This window comes from Malaclemys terrapin, chromosome 14, assembly GCF_027887155.1.
Source record: "Malaclemys terrapin pileata isolate rMalTer1 chromosome 14, rMalTer1.hap1, whole genome shotgun sequence".
NCBI lineage: Eukaryota > Metazoa > Chordata > Testudines > Emydidae > Malaclemys > Malaclemys terrapin.
Window position 1 is genome coordinate 34,482,434 of NC_071518.1, and position 22,624 is coordinate 34,505,057.

Sequence of the window (22,624 nt, forward strand, 5' to 3'; positions counted from 1 at the left end):
TCATAAATGAAATAACCAAACAATCATTCATTTTCTGATATAGCTGTAAAACTAATCTGAAAAGTTTTCAAAATAAATCACTTAAAAAATGTATAGCGTGTACCTTCTAAAAATGAAACCTACCTCTGAGTTGTGAAGAACATGTATTAAGGTTATAACAACTAACAAGAATGCACTTTTATGTAGAAATCCATGATTAAATCGAGTCTTCCTGACTAGTGATTTAAATCATGATTTAAATCAATTTGATTTAAATTTGATTTAAATCAAATCCACCCTGCTTAATGACCTTCCAATTTTTACTATGGAATTAATTCTGCCCTTAGTTATAATCAGACAGCTTCCATGAACTCCCAACTGGTGTAACTGAAAGTCTGATTTAGCTCTGTATATTTATATATTTGCTGAGGCCATCTTGTTTATTTCTTTCTCTCTAAATGGCAGAACTACAGTCCCAATCACAAGATGTAGAGCCAGAGGCTGAAGAGGGAATCAAAGATGATGTGACTGTACAAAGGAAGTCAGAAGAGATTTTGAATGATTACAGTACTGGAGATACCATGATAGATGTAAAAACAGGTAATTGTATGAAAAAGCTACACTAACAACTAAGGTGCCCTGTAATAATATGGATGTACTATTATTTTAGTTTCTTTACATGCAAGGTTGGCAGTCCTATACTAATACCAAATCACCAGTAATTAAGAGGATAACTGTAATATGCAACAATCATATCATTGCAACAAGAAACTACAAGAGCTCTGATACTAATGCTCCCATTGTTACCATTCATTTTTGGAGTCATAGATACTACCATATCAAAGCTCACTTCAAGCTTATCTAGAGGTAAGCAATAAATAAAATATTGGAATATTCTTAGTCTGTGATTAATAGCTACTGCTTCTAAAAAAGCTGCAATTTTCTTTAATTAAAAAAAGTTAAATGTTTTTTGGGACAGACTGCTTTTACTTGAACATTTTTATGGAAATGGACTTTTTAAAAATTAATATTTCTCTTTAGAAAGTAAACAATGTAAATTTCACATTCATACTGTTATATGGCAATATTTTTTCTTACATAAAACAAGAAGATACTAAATCTGAAGAGAAAACCGTACACACTGTGTCCAAAACATATCAACATAATGAGCAGCAGTCAAGTGGTGATCATAAACCAGTGACCAACTCATCCAGTCACAAGGCAGAAGAAAACAAAGGTTGCCTTCGGTAATTTATTTTAAAGTTATTAATGAGTGAACCTGTGGTTTCATTGAAGCCAATGGAAGTTTTGCCATTGACTTGAGTAGAGCCAAGATCTTGCTGTCTGTGGTTATCTTAAATGATGCAGCAAAATGGTATATAAGATGAACCTGATGCCAATCAAGAAATCAAAAATTGTCCTTGACACTTTACAAAATTCATACTGCTTTTTGATGTCCGTAGTAGCAAATTGCATTTTGAATACACCATGAAGGGTTATTTAATGGCTTCAGGGACAATTGTGCAGACTTAATGGAAGCTTTGTCTGTAGGATTGGACCCTTTCTCAGTACCACTTCAGACAATACACTGTTTAGCAACTTGAGTATGAATATTTCAAATTCAGAGAAAAATTTTAACAAAGGAAACGTAGTAGGTGGCTCAAAGGGGTGGGATGTAAATCTTTTCTTTTTCTCCAAGGACTCTGGTTCAAATCTGTCCTGAGTTAGTATAGATTTTTACCATCTGAAGTTTATGCAGTGGCAGATGTGAAATGGGCTAGTTTTCTCAGTCCATTTCCCTCCTGTGGACAGATGTGCACTCCACAAAATCTGCCACTATAACTAGTACTAATTGGTAACCTTGTTGAAAGTTTCAGCGGGCAGACCAATTACTAAATGGACATGATATATGAATTACAGTTGTTAACGTGTTGGTGGGAGATAATATGGGGAACATTGCATTTCTGTTAGCTCCTGTTCTGCCGCGTTTTTTAAAGTCAAAGGAAAGAGTCCAACTGACTTCATCAGGATGTGGATCAGGCTGTAGATATATACAGAATTTCAGTCCCTTGGGTTACCAGCCAACACGTTTCAGAAGAACTAAATTCATATGAAAAATATTGGAAGGGAACATATGCTGTATATAGTGAGATTAGTTGTGTTTCCAAAGGAAGTAGCATATTTTATTATGAGCCTATACATTGCCTGGAGGTGCCAAGAATTTAATTCAAGGGCTTCAAATAGTGTAGATTCATACCGAAAAGCAGTGAAATGTTGCAAATAGGTAAAACAAAACACTATGATCTGTCATGCATAAAATAGTTTGTATTGTCTACTAACACTAAAGAATGATCTAGATGTAGAGGTTTTGCTCAATGTTTATAAACCCCTTCAGTTCTTATTGAATCTTCAGATCTTCTGGGAGTATTTCAGCCCCATGATGTTTATACATTCTGACAGTTGCCCACATTTTCTATTGTATCGTGAATTCAAGTGACCAGTCAATTGTGTCAGAACTGTTTGTTTCTCAGAAATATAGAATTATTCCAGTGTAATAAGTAAAACTCTAAATGCAGTTTCATTTCTTAAGGTCCTGATTCTACCAGTTTTCCCTCAGCTTTACTGTGTTAGTTTGGGCCTGCCTTCCTGACAAGAATATATTACCATTTTAAGCCCCAATCCTGCAAAAATTTAAGCAACTGAGTAGTGCCATTCAATGTATAAAGTTAAGCACATGCTTAAGTCTTTGCAGGACTGGGGCTTTAAGGTTCAACCTATGCGGTTTTTGTATTAACAACAGGAATATAGAGCAGTAACCCTGAAATATAATTTTGTAATATCTAATACTTGTTATAAACTAATCACAACAAAACTAGATACAAGTTTGTACTGTATGTAGGGATAAATTACTAAAGTTCTCTTTTAATCTTTTAGACAGGTTTATTTTAGTAAAATCAAGTCTCCTCAAAGACACAATTATTTTCAGCTTGTTTCAAATACAGTAACTCTTCACTTAACATTGTAGTTATGTTCCTGAAAAATGCGACTAAGTGAAACAATGTTAAGTGAATCCAATTTCCCCATAAGAATTAATGTAAATGGGGGGTTAGGTTCCAGGGAAATTTTTTTCACCAGACAAAAAAATATATATTATATAGATATACACACAGTATGTTTTAAACAAACAATTTAATACTGTTCACAGCTATGATGATCGTGAAGCTTGGTTGAGGTGGTGAAGTTAGAGGGTGGAAGAGGGAGGGAGGGATATTTCCCAGGGAATACCTTGCTGCTAAATGATGAACTAGCACTTGGCTGAGCCCTCAGGGGTAAACACATTGTTGTTAATGAAGCCTCTCACACAAGGCAGCACGAACACGGGGGAAGGGAGACAGCATAGCAGACAGAGACAGACAGACACACACCTTGTGTATGGGAGAGAGAGAGAGATACTGCCCCTTTAAGTAAGCTGACCCACTCCTAAGTGCATTGTCTTTTTAATTGGATCAGGAAGTTGAGACGGCAGCTGCTGCCCCAAGCTCTCTCTCTCTCTCTGTCTGTGTCCCCGCCCTGCTCTATATGGAGAAGGGGTAAGCGGGGTACAGGAGCAGAGGGACACCCTGACATTAGCCCTCCCCTTCCCCCCCCTGCACAGCAAACAGGAGTCTTTGGGAGCAGCTCCAAGGCAGAGGGCAGGAGCAGCACATGGCAGTAGGGTGAGGGACAGCTGAACTGTCGGCAATCTGCTGGGCGGCTGCAGCATAGGGAATTTAGGGGAGCGGGAAGCTGATAGGGGGAGCTGATGGGGGGGCTGCCGGTCCACCCTGGTTACAAGCCCCCACCAGCTAGCTGCTACAGGCTGCTCTTCCTGCAAGCAGGCGGCTGCCAAACGACTTAGAAGGGAGCATTGCACAACTTTAAACCAGCATGTTCCCTAATTGATCAGCAACGTAACAACGAAACAACATTAACAGGGACCACTTTAAGTGAGGAGTTACTGTATATTCTATATATGTTAATTATTTAAGTTTAAAAGCTTACATATTAAAACAGTTCTGTTTTTGATAATACCCAACATGTGTTAGGTTATACACAGATTACTAAAAGAGACAGGGGCACTGATCCTGCATGTGGGACTCCATATGGGTAGATCACTGTGCCCATGCAGAGCCTCATTTACTTCAATGGGGCTTGTGACAGGGTCAGTAGCTCACCGCTGTGGCGCCTCCTCCTGGCCGACTCAGGGAATTAGTTTTGCGCCAGTAGAGCGCCCTCTTTGGGTGGCGTTCCGCCTGTCGTCTCGCCTCTGTGGGGTGCACGGACTTGCGTTGCTCCCAACGTCAGCGTCCTCTTCCGGAGCACTGCCCTCCGACAGTGTCCCTTTGTCCAATCACACCCCGTTCCGGGGGGGGGTAAACAACAGCCCCACACCTTCGAGTCCGATCCTCACCGTCTAGGATCTGGTGTGGTTCTGACCGGCCGCTCCCTGCGGCCCGTGGCTGTGCGTGGGGTAGCACAGCGAACAAAGGGGGGAAAAGGGGGGGTGGACTCAGGCCCGCCCACTACTCTGAGTCCCGCTCCAGAGGCCCTCGTGTGACAGTCTCACTGTCTTCCTTCTCCTTCCTCCTCTGACTATCCCTCTGGACCGCTTCCCCAACAGCTCTTCACTACGCTAGGCCTCCTCCTCCCAGGCCTGCCGCCTAGCAGGCTATGGAGTAGGGCCTTCTCCCACTCTCTCAGGCTGGCCTGCACTGCACTGTCCGTGGTGCTGGCCTCCCAGCTCTGGAGACAGACCTTCCCCTCTGAAGGCCTGGGACAGACTGACTGCTCCTGCTCTGGGCAGCCTTTTATATGGCTAAGCCGGGCTCTGATTGGCTGGCTCCAATCTGCCTTCTTATTGGCTCCCAGTAAGCCCTCTCCTGATTGGCCGCGCATCTACGCAGGCGCCTAGGCCTGCCGCAGCCCAGTCTCTCTAGGTGTGGGGTAATCGCCCCACCACAGGGCTGTACATGGACACTGGGGTCTGCCTGCTAGTAATAGATTCAGGGGCTAAGTAACAACAAGACACAACAAATGGAAACAAAAAATTAAGGGGTGGGTAGAGGAAGAGAAAAAGAAGTTCTAACAAAAAGATCATGTGGTTGCTTAGCTAATTACATTCATGAGGAAATATTAATAGCCTATGTAATTTCTTGTTTGTTTTCTTTTTTTAGCAGCATAGAAAATGATAAGCAAAACATGTGCACTCTAAACAAGCAGAAATGGAAAGCAGTTCTAAAATAACTACTATATGATTACTCTGAGTAATGTTCTGAACTCTGAGTAATGTTCTGAAAGGGTAAAGCCGTTAATGAGTTACATGTCATTGAAGAAGCAGATTGTTCAGCTATTTGAAGTCAGGCAGATATTAAAGCTTCCAGAATTTGTTTTATAATTTAAAGGTTTTTTAACTTGTTCATGCTTCCTGTTAATATTTTAGAATGACGAAAAAGCTCCTGCGAGACATCTGCAAACAGCAAAAATTATACATGACCCCATGTTTGAATGACACACTATATTTACATTATAAAGGTAAGCCACACACACACAAAAATCACATTTCAGAATTATTGTTCTAACTAGCAATATAGCAGGGGATCTGAATAAGGTTCATTGAGGGAAGGTATCTGAAAATTGTATTAGAAATATAATTTAATTTGATGGGGAAATTTAATTAGGGGTGAAGCTGAGTCAATAGCAATGTACAAAAGTACTTCAGCATCAGTGTTAAGGCCTGATCCTGGAAGATCTTCCAGCTTCCATTAAATTCACCGGGAGCTGAGGATGTTCAACGTAGTGCAGGATAAGACTCTAATGACCAAGGCTAGCGGATTCAGCGACAACTCTGTTTAATTTTGTGGCACTTGTGTATCAGCCAGTTATGTGATTCTTCATTTAAAGACAACAAATTTAAAATTGACGTAAGGAAATACTCTTCTTTACACACTGTTTAGTCAGCTGTGATATTCATCATCAGCTGAAATCAATCAGATTTATGGCTTTTGTGGAATTTTGAGAGCGAGTTTATATACATATATGAAAAAAACCCAGCATATGTAGCTACATGAGCTGGCTAGATAGGCCAAAAATACTAGGGTTATTATGCCTCATGGTTAAGGTTATACGACTTTCTGTGGGGTTAGAAAGCAATTTTTTCTGTTATGATAAAAGATCATGTTTTCACCCCTCAGCTCACAGACAGCAGAGAATCACTGTTGCCTCGGTGCCTTTTTGGAATGTTTTCAACTTATTTTGAAACATGCCAGTATTGGAGGCAAGATACTGGAACTGAGGGAGTACTGATATGTTCTGGTTTGACAGTTGTGATGTTGCTACAGACAACCAGTTAACCAGGGGTAGGAAACCTCTGGCACGCATGCCGAAGGCGGCACGTGAGCTGATTTTCAGTGATACTCACACTGCCTGGGTCCTGGCCACTGGTTCGGGGGGGCTCTGCATTTTAATTTCATTTTAAATGAAGCTTCTTAAATATTTTAAAAACCTTATTTACTTTACATACAACAATAGTTTAGTTATAGACTTACCGAAAGAGACCTTCTAAAAACATTAAAATGTATTACTGGCACGCGAAACCTTAAATTAGAGTGAATAAATGAAGACTCGGCCCAGCACTTCTGAAAGGTTGCCGACCCCTGAGTTAATCTAACCAGACACCCAGTTAATCTAAATTTGAATCTTACTCTTTTAAATGTACTTTTAACTTCTGAACTGTGACCAACAATATTCATGAAAAACAAGTTACTATAAATTAAGGTGGGATCTAGGTGGCACATTGAATCAAAACACTAGCTTCTCACTTCTAAAGACCTGGTTTAAAATATTGGTCCTGAATATCTCATGAGCAAAAATGTACCTTATTCCTTCTTAAATGTTCTTTTAGAAAAAGACTGTTTTTCAGCTACAGGAGCTTATGTACTGATGCATAAAGAATGCCCAGAAAAAAAATGTAAGCACATTGCGTTCAGTTTTGTTATTAGTGAACAATATCCAAATGTGGATACTTCACTTTCTGCATTCTAGTATTAATAAAGGGAAAAAAGAATTCCTAGAGCTAATGTGAATGGTGCCCTTTGTTGTCTTTAAGGACATTTTTATGTGGTATACCTAGCCTTTCCATAACAGCTTAAAAGTGGTTATATATATATATGCCATGCTAGTCTCCAGAGAGCCCATCTCCCATTTAGTGGCACTGTTTGTGCCATTATGCCAACATATTTTCTTTGACATTTAAAATCATCACCTTTGTAAATCTTTAAGCTTCCTTTTTGATGGGCCTGATTCTTGAAGTCACTGGGAGTTTTGTCATTGACTTCAATGAGAGCAGTTCATAGATTCCAAAGCCAGAAAAAACCACTGTGATCATCTAGTCTGACCTCCTGTGTAACAAAGGCCATAGGACTTCCCTGAATTAATTCCTGTTTGTTTGATTCTAATCTTGATTTTAAAATTGCCAATAATGAGAATCCACTACAACCTTTGATAAATTGTTCCAGTGGCTAATTACACTTGTAGCAATTAGTTTATTTAATCATTTCATAGAGATTTATTGTTGTGACTAACAGGGCCGGCTCCAGGCACCAGCCCACCAATCTTGTGCTTGGGGCGACACCTGGAGGGGGGCGGCGCGGCGCTCCGACTCTGGCCGCCGGGGAGAGCGGAGCCGCAGCAGGCTCGCCGCCCTCCCCCCGGCACTCTGGCCGCTGGGGAGAGCGGAGCCCCGGCAGGGCTCGCCGCCCTCCCCCCGGCACTCTGGCCACTGGGGAGAGCGGAGCCCCGGCAGGGCTCGCCGCCCTCCCCCCGGCGCTCTGTTTGGGAAAACAACCACAACAATAAATCTTCTAATAAATTATTAAATACACTAATTGACTACAAGCCTCCTTCTTTGATGGGATGAATATTATGGAAAAATAAGAAACCATCACGCACAAATTATATATCAATACGAAGCAAGCACTATAATTCACTACAAATATAACTTAAAACTTGTATATGTATAATTAAGGGCTAGTAGTTTCTTCATATGGAAGCTCGGGGGATTGATACACTGTTTCTACAGGCTGTTGGTGATGTACAGAAACATATGGAGGTTCTGGTACTTGATATGGTTTTATGCTATGCTTATCTTCATAAATACTCTCCTATACTGTGGCTATGGACACTGCTACTGGATTAACTGTGGCTTGAAGAGGGATAGAAACAGGTTGGACTGAACCAGGCTGGTCTCTGGGCATTTCTTCCCTTAAAGTCCTAATCTTTCCTCCCCTATAACATAAGGCAAAAATAATGTAGTGAGGATACTTTGGACAACAATCCATCCCTTCCCTCCCTACAGGGGTGGTTAATACTGCATCTGTTCCATCTAATAATTTGTTCAATGTTTGCTTTGCTTGATCCATATTACTAATTTCAATAAGATGCCAATTTTTCCTTTCTAACACCTGTTTTAGCTGTAAATCTAATGGTTGTATGTGTACAGAATACCGTGCCGGGTATTGCATGGGCTCTTTCAGGTTTTGTATATGTGTTGGTGATTGTAACATTGATTATCTGCTTAGTGAAACTTATAATATGGACAAAATTCCTTACTTGTGACTGTGTTTGTGGCCATTGTATTCATTCTGTGTGTGCTCCTAGGGAGTCTCCAGACCCAAGAAAATTTCTCAGGGTAACTCACCCCGCTGATTTTAAAACTGTAGCTTCACAGGTGACAGACTCACTCACTAGGGACACTGTGGTTTAACACAGAACTATTGATTACTATGTCAATTCACAATTTTACTATGTAAAAGCTATACCCTCATTGTCATGGATCACAGTTTACATCAGCATCATTGCTTAATTTTTCTCTATACTCATTTTCAGCCAATCTCTTCTTATTTAAACCCTGTTTTCTGCAGGATTTGACCGCCTTGAGAATCTTGAAGAGTATACAGGATTAAAGTGTCTATGGCTTGAATGCAATGGTTTAACAAAAATTGAGAACCTGGAGGCTCAGACAGAGTTGCGCTGCCTCTACTTGCACCTCAATTTAATTAATAAAATTGAAAACCTGGAACCCCTGCAAAAGCTGGATTCACTCAACCTCAGTAACAATTATATCAAGATCATTGAAAACCTCTGTAAGTATTTCTAGTGTAGTGTGTTTCATTTATGTTGTATTCATTTTTCCATGCATCAACTTACTAATGACTAGTGATCATATTTTGCAGGGTTTTTTTTTATTGGGTTAAAATATTGCAAAAAGTGCAGAAGCAATTTCAGGGAGGCTTTTGGATGGAAAGTCAAACCTATGTGTTTAAAATTTAAATTTTGGAGGGGTTAATTGATCAAAAGAACAGGTTTTACAGTTACTTACAGTGATGACTTGAACAATTTATATAGTTATTCCTTACCTTGGAATACCTACTGAATCCTTTGGTTTCATTCCTCTTTATCTAGCACTTTTTCATTTGTTTTTTAAGTCGGATGTGCTCTAGTGGCCAAGGACATGATAGCCAAATCTTTCCTGACTACAAAGGAATTTATGCCATGTTGAGGTAGCTACACTTGACATGATAAAGAGGGATTTCTATGCACCACCACTTGTGTGTTTTAGATGTAACTTGAAATAGTAGCTCTTGCTTCTGTGTAATTGACTAGTTCAAAAGATAAATATGCATTTAAAACAAATTCAGGCATTCTAGGCTTTGTGATAAAGAAACAGAAATGGTGTGTGGGGGGGAAAGGCTTGGAAATACATTGCCAGACATCAAATATATATGAAACAGTCACAACGTGAAAAATAGTCATGATATTTAAAGCAGCAGTTTTCTACTCTGTCCAGAGAATTCTCCTTGCACAGAAGGCTGTGAATTAATTTTCCTTTCATTGTATTGTTATTGTCCAACAGCTTGTCTGACAGTTCTGCACACTCTGCAGATTGCTCACAATAAGTTACAAACAGTGGAAGACATACAGCACTTGCAGGAGTGCCCAACTATCTGTGTCCTTGACCTTTCTCACAACAAGTTAGATGATCCAAATATTCTAAATATCCTGGAGACCATGCCTGATTTGGTAAGCAAAATATACATGAGGATTTTGTATATGTTCACCTACATGAGTTAGAGACAATAGCCTCATTAAATTGTCTTATCAGAGAGAACCCAATACACAATAATAGTAGAACTTCATCTTCATTAGAAGAAGGTGCTCTAGAGATAAAGTATATGGTTAGTAGCACTAGGCAAATAATTGAATTTTTGGCTCACTGAAAAAGTAACATATCATTTTGGGTTGAACAAAATGTTTTGCCCCAAAATGATACATTTAGACATCAGGTGTTTTTGGTTATTTTTAAACACACAGCTTTCCCCCTCCCCTGCTCTTTTTTTTTTTTTTAAGTTAAACCTAGCTAAAATTCAAAATAAAATATTTCAACTTCTTTGGAATATTTTTTCCCCAGCTGAAACTGTTCACTAATTTCAACCCGAATTTGTAAACAGTTTCAGTCAACCTGAAGCTGCATGTTTCAACAAATAAAGCATTTTCCCCCCAAAATTCACCCAGCGCCATTGATTTGTTATAGTCTCTAAATATTTTCTCTGATTCTTCTCCTGAACTTTTAAAAGAAGTTCCATAGATTATTTGAATTCTAGGGGAAAAAACTAAGTATTGTACAGTTAGAAAAGCTCCAAATTGTTGTCAAAGACCCTTATTGTAATCTTAATGCTACCTACTCTAGTCTCATGGACATTTTTTTCTCTGTATTGTACGTGCAAGTTTGTTTTCTTTGTAAAAACAAAGATAGCCCTGATGAGATGGAAAATAATTTTTATACTGTAATTTAAACTGAATCTTAACTATCAAAAAACTGTTTGGAGATAGCTAGATTGAATAGGAAATTAGTAAGATTAGGTCTGTGGTTATCAGCAAATACTACTGTAGCAGTTTAAAAAAAATCAAATATTATTAATGCAACTTTGTCCATGATTGGAGGTTTTCCCCATGTTGTTTGCATGCTAGGGTATATCACTCATTTTTTTTGAAGCCTCCTAGGTTCACAGATTATAGAGAAAGTGCCTATCAGAAGTTAATTTTTACCTCTTTTTAAAAAAACTATGTACCTTGCTTTTATAGCGTGTGCTGAATTTGATGGGAAATGAAGTGATTAAGAAAATTCCTAATTATAGAAGGACACTTACTATTCGACTAAAACAGTTAACATACCTGGATGATAGGCCAGTTTTTCCAAAGGACAGGTGAGAAATAGTGAAGTCTTCTTTACATAGCAATGCAGATTAAATACTAATGATCACACATTCCATTTTTAATCAATATTTTTGTCATGCGTGGAGAAGAAGAATGTGACCAAAATAAGGAGTCACAGGATAAGAGGGAAGGTCCTCTTGTTTATGAGTAACTGGTTAAAAGGCAGAAAACCAAGGGTAGGAGTAATGGTCAGTTTTCAGAATGGAAAGAGGTAAATAGTGGAGTCTCCCAGGAGTCTGTACTCGGACCAGTGCTGTTCAACGTATACATAAATGATCTGGAAAAAGGGGTAATCAGTGAGGTGCCAAAATTTACAAATGATAAAAAATTACTCAAGATAGTTAAGTCAAAAGCAGACTGTGAAGAGTTACAAAAGGATTTCACAAAACTGAGTGACTGGGTAACAAAATGGCAGATGAAATTCAGTGTTGATAAGTAATGCACATTGGAAAATATAATCTCAACTACATGTGCAAAATGATGAGGTCTAAATTAGCTCTTAACCGTCAAGAAAGAGATCTTGGAGTTCTTGTGGATAGTTTTCTGAAAACATCTGCTCAATATGCAGCAGTAGTCAAAAAAAGCAAACATAATGTTAGGAACCATTAAGAAAGGGATAGATAATAAGACAGTAAATATCATAATGCCACTATATAAATCCACGGTATGTCCACACCTTAAATACCGTGTGCTGTTCTGGTCGCTCCATCTCTAAAAAGATATGTTGGAATTGGAAAAGATACAGAAAAGGGCAACAAAAATTATTAGGGGTATGGAACAGCTTTTGTATGAAGAGATTAAAAAGACTTGGACTGTTCAGCTTGGGAAAGAGATGACCAAGGAGATATGACAGAGGTCTATAAAATTGTGACTGGTGTGGAGAAAGTGAATAAGGAAGTGTTATTTAGTCTTTCACATAACACAAGAACTAGGGGTCATCCAATGAAATCAATAGCCAGCGGGTTTAAAACAGACAAAGGGAAGTACTTCATACAATGCAGGCAACCTGTGGAACTCATTGCCAGGGGATGTTGTGAAGGCCAAAACCATAACAGGGTTGAAAAAAGAACTAGAGTTCATGGAGGATAGGCTATTAGCCACGATGGACAGGAATGCAACCCCATGCTCTGAGTGTCCCTAGCCTCTGTTTGCTAAAAGCTGGGAGTGGAAGACAGGAGATGGATCACTCTTTGATTGTCTGTTCTGTTCATTCCCTCTGAAGCACCTGGCATTGGCCACTGTTGGAAGACAGGATACAGGGCTAGATGGATCTTTGGTCTGAACCAGTATGGCCAGTCTTATGTTCTTATGACCATAGGTCATAAGTGGGGATAGTGGCCTTGTGTACACTAGTATCTTACAGTTAAGAGTTCTGCATTCCAAATTCTTAATATAAGGAAACAAAATATCTTCCTCAGAATGTGGTATATTCCTATACACAATTTTACAGATTTTACTAACAAAAGATGCAAACTCTGTTGTTGTAATCACTAGCCTTTACAAACTTGTGTTCCTTATCTGTTCTGTTTCACCTACAAAATATCTGTACCTTACATAGCAGTCCTTGTTGCTCAGGGAAGCATTTTTTCTGATGCTCATCTGTTCAGTAACTTTTCTTCCCTTGCAAATACATATTTGAAGGCTCCCTTTCATCATGAACACACTGTGCCACTAGTATTTACAAAACTGTGTTACAGTGGTCTTGCCTTTTGTCATTAGAGCCTGTGCAGAAGCCTGGGCCATGGGCGGGCGTGAAGCAGAGAAGAGTGAAAGGGAAAAATGGGAGACCAGAGAGAGAAAGAAGATCCAAGACAGCATTGATGCGCTAACAGCGATCAGGCGAAAAGCTGAAGAGAAGAAAAGACAAAGGGAAAAGGAAGAAAGAGAGATACTTAGAAAGTGTGAGAATAGAGGCACAACAGAGGCCCAGGAAGGTTTGTGATAAGCTTTTGGATAAAGCTCCTGTTTCTCTCTGCTTTAAGTCTAATTGAAGTTCTAACTGTCTAATATTACCTTACTTTGACATTACTTTTTATCAAGCAATGATCAGTGCACAAATTCTCTTCTTATTTTCAAGAGTGTACATCCAGAGTAACTCTACTGACTTCAGTGGAGTTACAACAATATATGTCTGTAGAAAATGAGAACAGAATTTGACAAGTTGACTATAGCTTAGAGGATTTAATGCAGCCCTGATGCTGCAATAATAAAGATGATATCTTACACTGATGGAGAAAGACAAGGTGGATTAGGTAATATCTTTTATTGGACTAGCTCCAGTTGGTGAGAGAGAGAAGCTTTTGAGTTACACAGGTCTGGGAAAGGCATTCAAAGAGTACCAAAACCCAAAGTCCAATACAAGATATTACCTCACCCACCTTGTATCTCTAATATCCTGGGACTGACACGGCTACAACAAACACTGCATACAACTGATCTAGAAAGTGATTTTAGAAGGAATCAAGCAGTTATTTTCCCCATATTTTGATATTTTAAAAGAAATCAATATTCCCAAAGGTTTCCAAATACATTAAGGTAAAAAGGATCTTTAAAAACAAACAAACACAGTTTTCTGTCCCATGTCTCAGCTATCATTCTCTACTATATTAATTGACAGTCAGGACTGGAGCCTGTAAGTTACCAGCAGTCACTATTATGCAAGCTGTGTGTGGATGATTTTAACAACTCACTTCACTTTCTGCCATCTCTACACCATGGAGTCTCCTTCCACATTACTTAACATAACCAGTGTATGAATAGTAAAACTTCCCAGCTGAGACTTTGGGTAACAGCAAATAGGTTGCAAGATGGCCAAAACACCACCCACAAACCAAGTGTAGCCAGAGGTTTGACTACAAAGCATATTTTCAGGGATCTACCCACTGATTAAAATTTTAGAGATTAGAGGGAGTTTTGCAACAAATAGATGAGATCTCAGAGAGTTATGGAATTTATGTAAGGAACTCCCTCTTTGGCTCTTATCCAGAAAAATGCTGAACCATGTACTTAATTTCAGGTGCATAAGTAATCCTTTTGAAATCATTGGCTTAAATTCAAATACTTAAAGTTAGGCATTGGCTTAAATGCTTTTCCTGGATCAGGTCTTTTGACTGGGCACTGACAGATGGGCAAACCACTTGCACAACGTCTATAGCCACCTGAGGGATATTGATTCCTGAATGACAGACCAAATACAAAAGAGCTTTTTGGTGTGTGTTTGAGAGCTAAGAATGAAGACCATATATTATAGCCTGAATACTCTTACCCTGCAAGAACTTGCTCTACTGCTTTACTTTTATCAACTTTCCTACTGCTTTAGGAGAGGTTCCACCCACAAGTTACAGCAGCGATGTGAGTAACAATACTTCAGGGATTTCAAATGCTTCTGAAGAGACAGAAACTCAGAAGATTAAGAAATTTGTAAATGAAAGCATGGAGGCCCATGATGAAGTTTTAGCTGAAACATCAAGTAAAGAAGATCTGGATAGCCTGCATACTAACGTTACCGGTAACATTCAGAAGGATGGGCAAGAAGCTAATTCTCACAAATGCCCAAATTTCAGTACTAATGAAGAAGGTAATGTCCACTGTAAAGAGACACACAGAAGTGAAAAGACAAACAGATGATGAGCCAAACTTTTTGCTGATATACATCCCCAGTGACCTGATTGAATTCATTGGGGTTGCCTGGGATGTAAGAATGAGGAACTTGGCTTAGCATCTTTCCACAGTATGTAACTGAGGAAAATGGAGTTTCGGGTAACATGGCATTAAACACCAATAAAGTTTTTAAAAAAGGAGGGAGGGGCTGATGCTTTGGTGCCTTTATAAGTGAAACAATTACATTGACCTACATTTCAATTTCTTCCTTTCAAAATGCAAAAATCAACTTATATAATTCAAAGGAGTTCACTGGTACGATGTAAAGACAGAACGGTGAGATACAGCTGGCTTGGGTACAAAACTTTGGAAATATATAATGGAAGAAAAAATTCATCATGTTGGGTCTAATCACACTTTCCTAATCTTAAAAATTTCTCATGTACTTTGGACCTAATTCTGCAAGTTAGACATATCCTTATATTTTCTAACACATTGAGTTTCATGAATGCAGAAAAATCCAAATTTCCTTAGTGTAGACAAAAGGCTAGAGACTGGAGATAAGATGAATTTAGATCAGTGATAGCTTTGAATATCAGGAGGGAGACAGACCTCAATTAGGGACTTAACAGACAAATAACTGACTAAATATTTTTCCTTATGCCTTAGCGATACTAGTAGGGAATATGGCTACCGAAGGTGCCCTGGTTACTGAACTGGATGAGTCTGCAGAAACAGAGCAAATTAAACTGGAGATACCAGAGAAGCTTTTCATTGATGTATGTATTAGGGCTGAATATGTAATCATTTGTTTTGTATTTTGAGGGATCCAAATTTTGATCACATCAGTTGCCCACAAATTCACTCCTCTTATATACTGGCTAAACAATTGCGTGTGGCCCAGGTTTTGTAGAACTTTCCACTGCCAACAAAAATTCCCTGGAAAAAAATATGAAGTACAATGCAACATCTGCCTGGGACCTACATGGCATCTGGCGAGGTTTTCTGAAGTTCCTTTGGTAAATTTCTTGACACATCTTCCACATCTTGTCTGCTCTGTTGCACACAGTAGTTCTAAAGTCAAACTGTTTAGAACTCTGAAATCTACTTTCATTTTGTGTAAAAAAAGTTTGCAATTTTAAAAAGATGTCAATTACAATATAATTATTCTCATTGGAAAAAAATGTATCCAAGAGTTAGCCAAAACCCAAATCTAATGTACAATGAAAAATATAAACTACTGAACAAAAAATCATGAGGAATAAATAGCCATCCAGTCATTTTGTATACATATTATTTGAGTCTAGAGCAATAATTAATCTTTCAACAATAGTTATATTTAAAAAAAATAAAGAAATATACATTAGCCAGTATATATAATTAAAGATTACCAGTCTAATACCCTTTTCAGGGCTGCCCAGAGGATTCAGGGGGCCTGGGGCAAAGCAATTTTGGGGGCCCCTTCCATAAAAAAAAGTTGCAATACTATAGAATACTATATTCTCGTGGGGGCCCCTGTGGGGCCTAAGGCAAATTGCCCAACTTGCCCCCCCCCCCCCCCCAGGCGGCCCTGACTCTTTTTCTGTTATTTGGGCCCTGAGTATTTAGATAAAGTTAAACAAATACATAACTATAATTAAGGATATGCATAATCCCACTGAAAAAAAAACCTCTCTCTATATGTAATAGCATAGAGAATCTAAAGTAACCAAAAAAAGAAAAAAAATCATATTTAAACTTTAAGGGATGCAGATTCTGCCCCTACTGACAAACTCAGAATTCTGAAATTATTATTTTTCAAAGCACTCTCTCTATTCTCTTATTTAGAATCAGGATGCAGTGATTTGTGTTTTATTAGCAATGTATCTTTTAATTGTCTTTTAGTTTCTCTTTCCGTAAGGGGGTGTGTGACACTTTTTGCCTTGGTGGAATGCTCACTACAATGTACTCCCACTGTTTACTTTATACTTTGTCTAGCTGTGAATATTTGCTGGATCAAGCCCTTAATCTGCAATTTGTATGGTATCAGTTTAGAGTGCAGATTTTGAAGCCACTCAAAAACTAGCTTAAAAGCAATCTCAATATTGTGTGCACCCTCATTGGGAAAATCATCTGGGCTATGAGTAGGGCCCTACCAAATTCATGGCCATGAAAAACACGTCACGAACTGTGAAATCGGGTCTCCCCAGATGAAATCTGGTCTTTTGTGTGTTTTTGCCCTATACTATACAGATTTCACGGGGGAGACTCCTCCCTGCCCTCCATTCCTCATAGAGCTTACCCAGAAGCCATGCTGCTATTACATTCCCCCACTGTAGTTGCAGATCACCACCTCTGAGAGGAATAGATGTTACAAAGGGAGAGTAGGAAGCAGCATTAACATTTCTATCTAGAAATCTCTTGGGTTTGAGCGGCACATATGCCGTGCAGATGTTCCCTGGACACCCCCAAATCAGCCTATGCCCCCAGAGATCCCCCCCAGCTGACAGTGGGCATGTAGATGGGTTTCTGTAGGCTGACATGCAGGAGTGAACACTGCTTCTTCTTTTTAGAGCTGTCCTATCCTTTTCTCCTTCCTCCCTCCTTCCTTCCTCCTGCATGGTAGTAGAGAGGATTTGGTGCTCTAAGACTATTGCTAGCCTGATTTTGGAGGCAGATATTCTATTCCATACTAGGCATGCATTTGAAAGACAAGGTTGCCATTTTGGAGGGGGGACACAATTGTGGAGAGTTCTAATTAGAGTGTCAGCTTTAAAAGTTTTGCTTCAGAGCTCAGGTTTCAAATGGGATTTTGCTTTTTAGGCGTTAGAAATTGCCTATACCACTGATAAGCTATTTTGTGATCTGCTTCAGGAACTGCCTGATTTAGAAGATGTGGATGTTAGTGAATTCTCACCAGTAGAGGAAAACTCAATCAGAAAGGTGAGCTTCTTGCTAATTATTCTTATCAGGCTGGTGCTCTTCTACTCACATTTACTAATACATTGTAATATGTACAATAAAGTATAAATTGTGCATTTCTGTGTGAGAGGTGGAATAGTTATTTAATTTATAAAATGTGATCGGCAAAATTTACCAGCACATTCGCTATACATTAAAACAATGAGTTGCATGTTACCTTTCAATTTGAATTGCCACCTTATCACACTGTAACAATAAAAGGATAGTAATGTGAAACCTAAATAAGATGGACCTCTTAAGAGTGTATTGTATTTCATTTTTACTTATAAAATATGAAAGAATGATATACATTTATTGTAATGAATTGGATTGATTGACAAACTGCCCTCTACCGAATAAAATAAGAGGTGCTCAATTGGATTTCATAGGCCCAATGCTGCTAACAGCCATAAGATATAGGCTTATTCTGCTCTGTTGGTAGGAGCCTGCAGTTAGTTTTAAACCCACAGTTGCCAATGAGATTCCAAATGAGCAAAATATGCAGCATAGTGGCAACTGTCAAGTCCCAGGTGAATGTCAATTGTTAGAGAATTACATATAAATGATACAAAATGGTATTTTTCTGTCCTGGTGTTGTATAGACGCTATTAATATTGGCTTCATTGGATAAATTGTATAATCCAGTTGTATAACTGGATACATTAAAATTGGAAAGCTACCTAAGAACATATTTCTCATCACTAGTCACCTCTCCATTCTTCAGTCACCTGTACCCAGTGGGTGGCAACAATAGAAGCACCTTCAGAAACTTTCCAGAATTTTTAGTTCCCCTTCACATGAGGCAGGAGTCTACTTTATGCAATCTTAAAAGAACCTTTGATTCACCTACAACAGAAAAATCCATGTGGTTTTTTCTTCTCCTCTGGACATGAATCTAGAAAACTAGAAACAATTTATTTGGGAATGCTTTAGTCCTCAATTAATAATTTGTTCTGATATACTGTATGCAAATACTTGACGAGATCTACTACAGTAACTCCTCACTTAAAGTCATCCCGGTTAACGTTTCGTTGTTACGTTGCTGATCAATTAGGGAACATGATTGTTTAAAGTTGTGCAATGCTCCCTTATAACGTCGCCTGCTTTGTCAACTGCTTGCAGCTAGCTGGTGGGGGCTTGGAACCAGGGTGGACGGGCAGCTCCCCGCCCCCCTAAGTTCCTTGTGCAGCAGCCACCCAGCAGGCTAGCAATTGCAGCTGTCCCTCCCCCCACTGCCATGTGCTGCTCCTGCCCTCTGCCTTGGAGCTGCTCCCCGAGACTCCTGCTTGCTGTGCGGGGGGGAGGGAAGGAAGAGGGGGGCTAATGTCAGGGTATCCCCCTCCCCCCTGCTCCTGCACCCCGCTTACCCCATCTTCCATAGAGCAGGGGACACACACAACAGGGTTCAGGAGCTGGCAGCAGCAGCTGTGGTCTCCGCAAGCTGATCTAATTAACAAGGCAGCGTACTTAAAGGGGAAATGCGCATCTCTCTCTCACACACACAGTGTCTCTCTGTCTGCAATGCTCTCTCCCCTCCCTCTATTCCTGCTGCCCTGTAGAGTGTGAGAGTTAACCCTTGAGGGCTCAGCCGAGTGCCAGTTCATCATTTAGCAGTAAGGCATTCCCTGGAAAATATCCCACCCTCTGACTCCTCCACCTCAACCAAGCTTCACAATCATCATCACTGTGTACCAGTATTAAATTGTTTGTTTAAAACTTATACTCTGTGCGTGTGTGTGTATATACATATATATATATAGAGAGAGAGAGAGAGAGAGAGTCTTTTGTCTGGTGAAAAAAAATTCCCTGGAACCTAACCCCCTCATTTACATTAATTCTTATGGGGAAACTGGATTCACTTAACATCGTTTCGCTTAAAGTCACATTTTTCAGGAACATAACTACAGTGTTAAGTGAGGAGTTACTGTATTTGGTCAGCTACACTGCATTTTAATCTGTTAGAATAGTGCCATCTTGTGAAAATAATCAGAAAGACTCAGTACACATTTGTACAGGCAGTGCTGGGGAATGAAACAATCATTTATGCATAGTTATTGAGATTAACAGCAGACAGAAAATCAAATAAGGAGAAAAACTAGCAAGATATCAGCCCTACACTGTAACTAGTCCCAAATGTAATTTTCCACGCTGGCCTCATCCCCTTCTTCTTTACATGGGCCCTTGGGAGGAGGCCCACGCCCCAAAATTTTCCCTTCCGCAACGAATAAAGGTCCATACAAAGGATGCCCAGTTTGTATTTAGCTTAAAAGCCCTCCATCCATGTAAATCAAAACTGCGGTTCTCAGCCCAAACTTGCCCCCATTCCTGTATGTGGGACTGGAATAGGCAAATGGCTCTTTCGGGGCCCCCCACTGCAATGTATTGACCCCACATCACCTGTCCCTCCAGGGGGCAGAGCAGGAGAATCAGGAGCTGCAGGGCTCCTTGGGCACCTGCCTCCCACAGCACACTGTGACTCACCCACAAGTGCTAATGGAGGGTCCCTACCAGGACCATACTCAAGGCTGGTGGCAATTTGTCCACCCTCCCTCACTTGTCCCTGGATTAGGGGAAGCCAACCAGCACTCTGACTCCACCTGAGCTGAAGCCAAGTGCAAGATGAAGGCTGTCATTCAGACACACAACCCCAATGGAGAGCACTTCCAGCAGGGCCCCACAGGGTCACCCTGGGGCTGCCCCAGTACCCTAGCTCTGACCAGAAGTCCCCATGGAGATCCCATCCTGCCGCTGAACCTGTAACCCCAAGTGTACCCTGGCCTTGTTCCATGTCATCTCTGCCCCCTGACATCGTGTGACTGCTGAGCTTTGTGGCAAATGACCTGATTTAGAGCAGGCTGAATCCCTGGGGAGCTGGGATCAGGGAGCCAGTCAACTTCCCAGTGGCCCAGGAATGGGCCAGTCAGAACCACTGGAGACACACAAGAGAGCCTAACAAGACAGCCAGAAATACTGCAGGAGAACCTCTCCCCTAAGGCTGAAAAAGAGCATAGGGCCCAATAAGCCCCACTCCGTAAGTGGGACAGGCACAAATAACCTCAACTACTTTGCCATTTATACAGCTTTGATTTGTTTTGATTATTTTAATTTAAAAAATCTGAAAGACATAATTTATTGGTACTTCAATTTGGTGATTGACTCCTGGCATACATTAGAAATTTATATTCTTTAAAAACAAAAAACAAAAAAAAAACCACTTAACACATATGAATAGGTTCAGATAATTTTAGTTAGTGGCATCTAGAATGTTTTATAGGCTGCAGATCCTCCAACATTGAAAACTGCTTAATCAAGTGTGCCTTCATTTTATGAACTCTAATTAGTTTATGACATGCCAGTTAAGACTGATGTCTGATAACTGATTGGGGGAAAATTCAGCTCTTTTCCACCAGCCAGCCCTGATATTTCTGCTTTCCTTGATCTCTGTATGAAGTGGATGTTGTATGTATGGTGGGGGGAGCAGGGTATTAAAACTGAGAACTGTCTCATGGATCTAAGAGCAGAAGTTTGCCTTTGAATTGTAATAATCTCTTAGTGGCTACTTCAGTAGTAACAGATTATTTTCAATTATGTTGTCTACCTTTATAGCAAGCATGTCATCCAAAGATTGAAATCATTTCTGAAGTGAGTGATGACAAGGACTCTGCATCAGAGGAAAACAAAACCTTATTTGGGAACTCAATAACAGAAGAGATCCCAACAACCATCTTTTCAAATATATGTAAGGTACCTGAAGACAGTGAAAGGGAAACCACAAGACTCCTTGTAGAAGGTTTAGCAGAGCCTTGGAGTCCAGAGAGCGACTTAGAGATCAAAGTTAAAGCCAAACCTTTGAAACCATTGATACAAGAGATTATTGCTGAACCAATAGATGAGATACTGACATCAGCAGCCTACAATAAAGTGGATAACCTAACCCCAGAGGAATTGGACAACAAAGACAGTCACATTAAACCCTCCTGCCCTGGTAAGATTATTGTAACAGAATTTAAAAAAAAACAACAGGTAAACAAGGGGGAAATGGGAGATGGTGGCTGTATTTTGAAAGAAGGAGTTTGTTCACCCATTGACAGTGACCTTAGCTAGTTAGGACTGGGGGAAAGAAGGGACTGAGGAAATCCCTTAGTGCTCTTCCCCCCAGTTTGTTGTACCCTACTGGGATTCCAGTAGGTTGAGACAGAGTATTTTTCTGTGACTATTTCCATGCAAATGTTCATAGTAGATTTCAATAATTGGGATTTGTTTCTTTTTCCAGTAATAAAGATGATTAATCACAATTTCACTTGTCTTCATGCTTTAACAGAGAATAGCACTGCGGACAAAACAGTGCAGTGTCTGGCAGAAAATGGAGGATCCCCTCATAAACCACAAGAAGATAACGAGGACATCGAATATGGATTAGATTAAGTGATGAATAAAAATGGACCAAATCTGGAATATACCATCCGGCCCACTATTTGTGGTTATTCCTACTGTGGGTCCCTCAGTAAAACACCTGAAAATACACTTTGAGTGATGTCATTCATAAAATGACTGCCTTAATATAAGAACTTTGTGTTCTATCACAAAGTCAGCCAGTCATGGCCAACATAACAGTATAGCTCTCAGAAGCACTACATTAAAGTGCAGCATTTCTGTGAATGATGCCAGACAAAACTATTCCACACTGCTATGCAGAAGAAGGTGGCTAATTGCCAGCTAACCCACAGGTACCAAGTGCTTTATGGTCTGATTTTCAAAGGTGCTGAGCACCTATAGCTCCCATTGCAGTCAATCA

The 22,624-nt window shown here is 39.8% G+C and overlaps 1 protein-coding gene across 1 annotated transcript in view; it reads left to right on the forward strand.

Annotated features, from left to right (window-relative positions):
* The window catches only part of DNAAF1 (dynein axonemal assembly factor 1), a 44,453-nt gene extending 22,164 nt beyond the window's left edge, over positions 1-22,289 (forward strand). Inside the window, exons 3-14 of the mRNA XM_054049281.1 lie at positions 445-579; positions 1,088-1,226; positions 5,459-5,550; positions 8,937-9,158; positions 9,929-10,095; positions 11,158-11,279; positions 13,009-13,223; positions 14,609-14,866; positions 15,559-15,668; positions 17,743-17,811; positions 21,436-21,814; positions 22,151-22,289. Coding sequence (XP_053905256.1) covers positions 445-579; positions 1,088-1,226; positions 5,459-5,550; positions 8,937-9,158; positions 9,929-10,095; positions 11,158-11,279; positions 13,009-13,223; positions 14,609-14,866; positions 15,559-15,668; positions 17,743-17,811; positions 21,436-21,814; positions 22,151-22,254 — 2,012 coding nt within the window. The 3' untranslated portion in view covers positions 22,255-22,289. The remainder of the gene's footprint in view (positions 1-444; positions 580-1,087; positions 1,227-5,458; positions 5,551-8,936; positions 9,159-9,928; positions 10,096-11,157; positions 11,280-13,008; positions 13,224-14,608; positions 14,867-15,558; positions 15,669-17,742; positions 17,812-21,435; positions 21,815-22,150) is intronic.
* Positions 22,290-22,624: the final 335 nt, after the last annotated feature.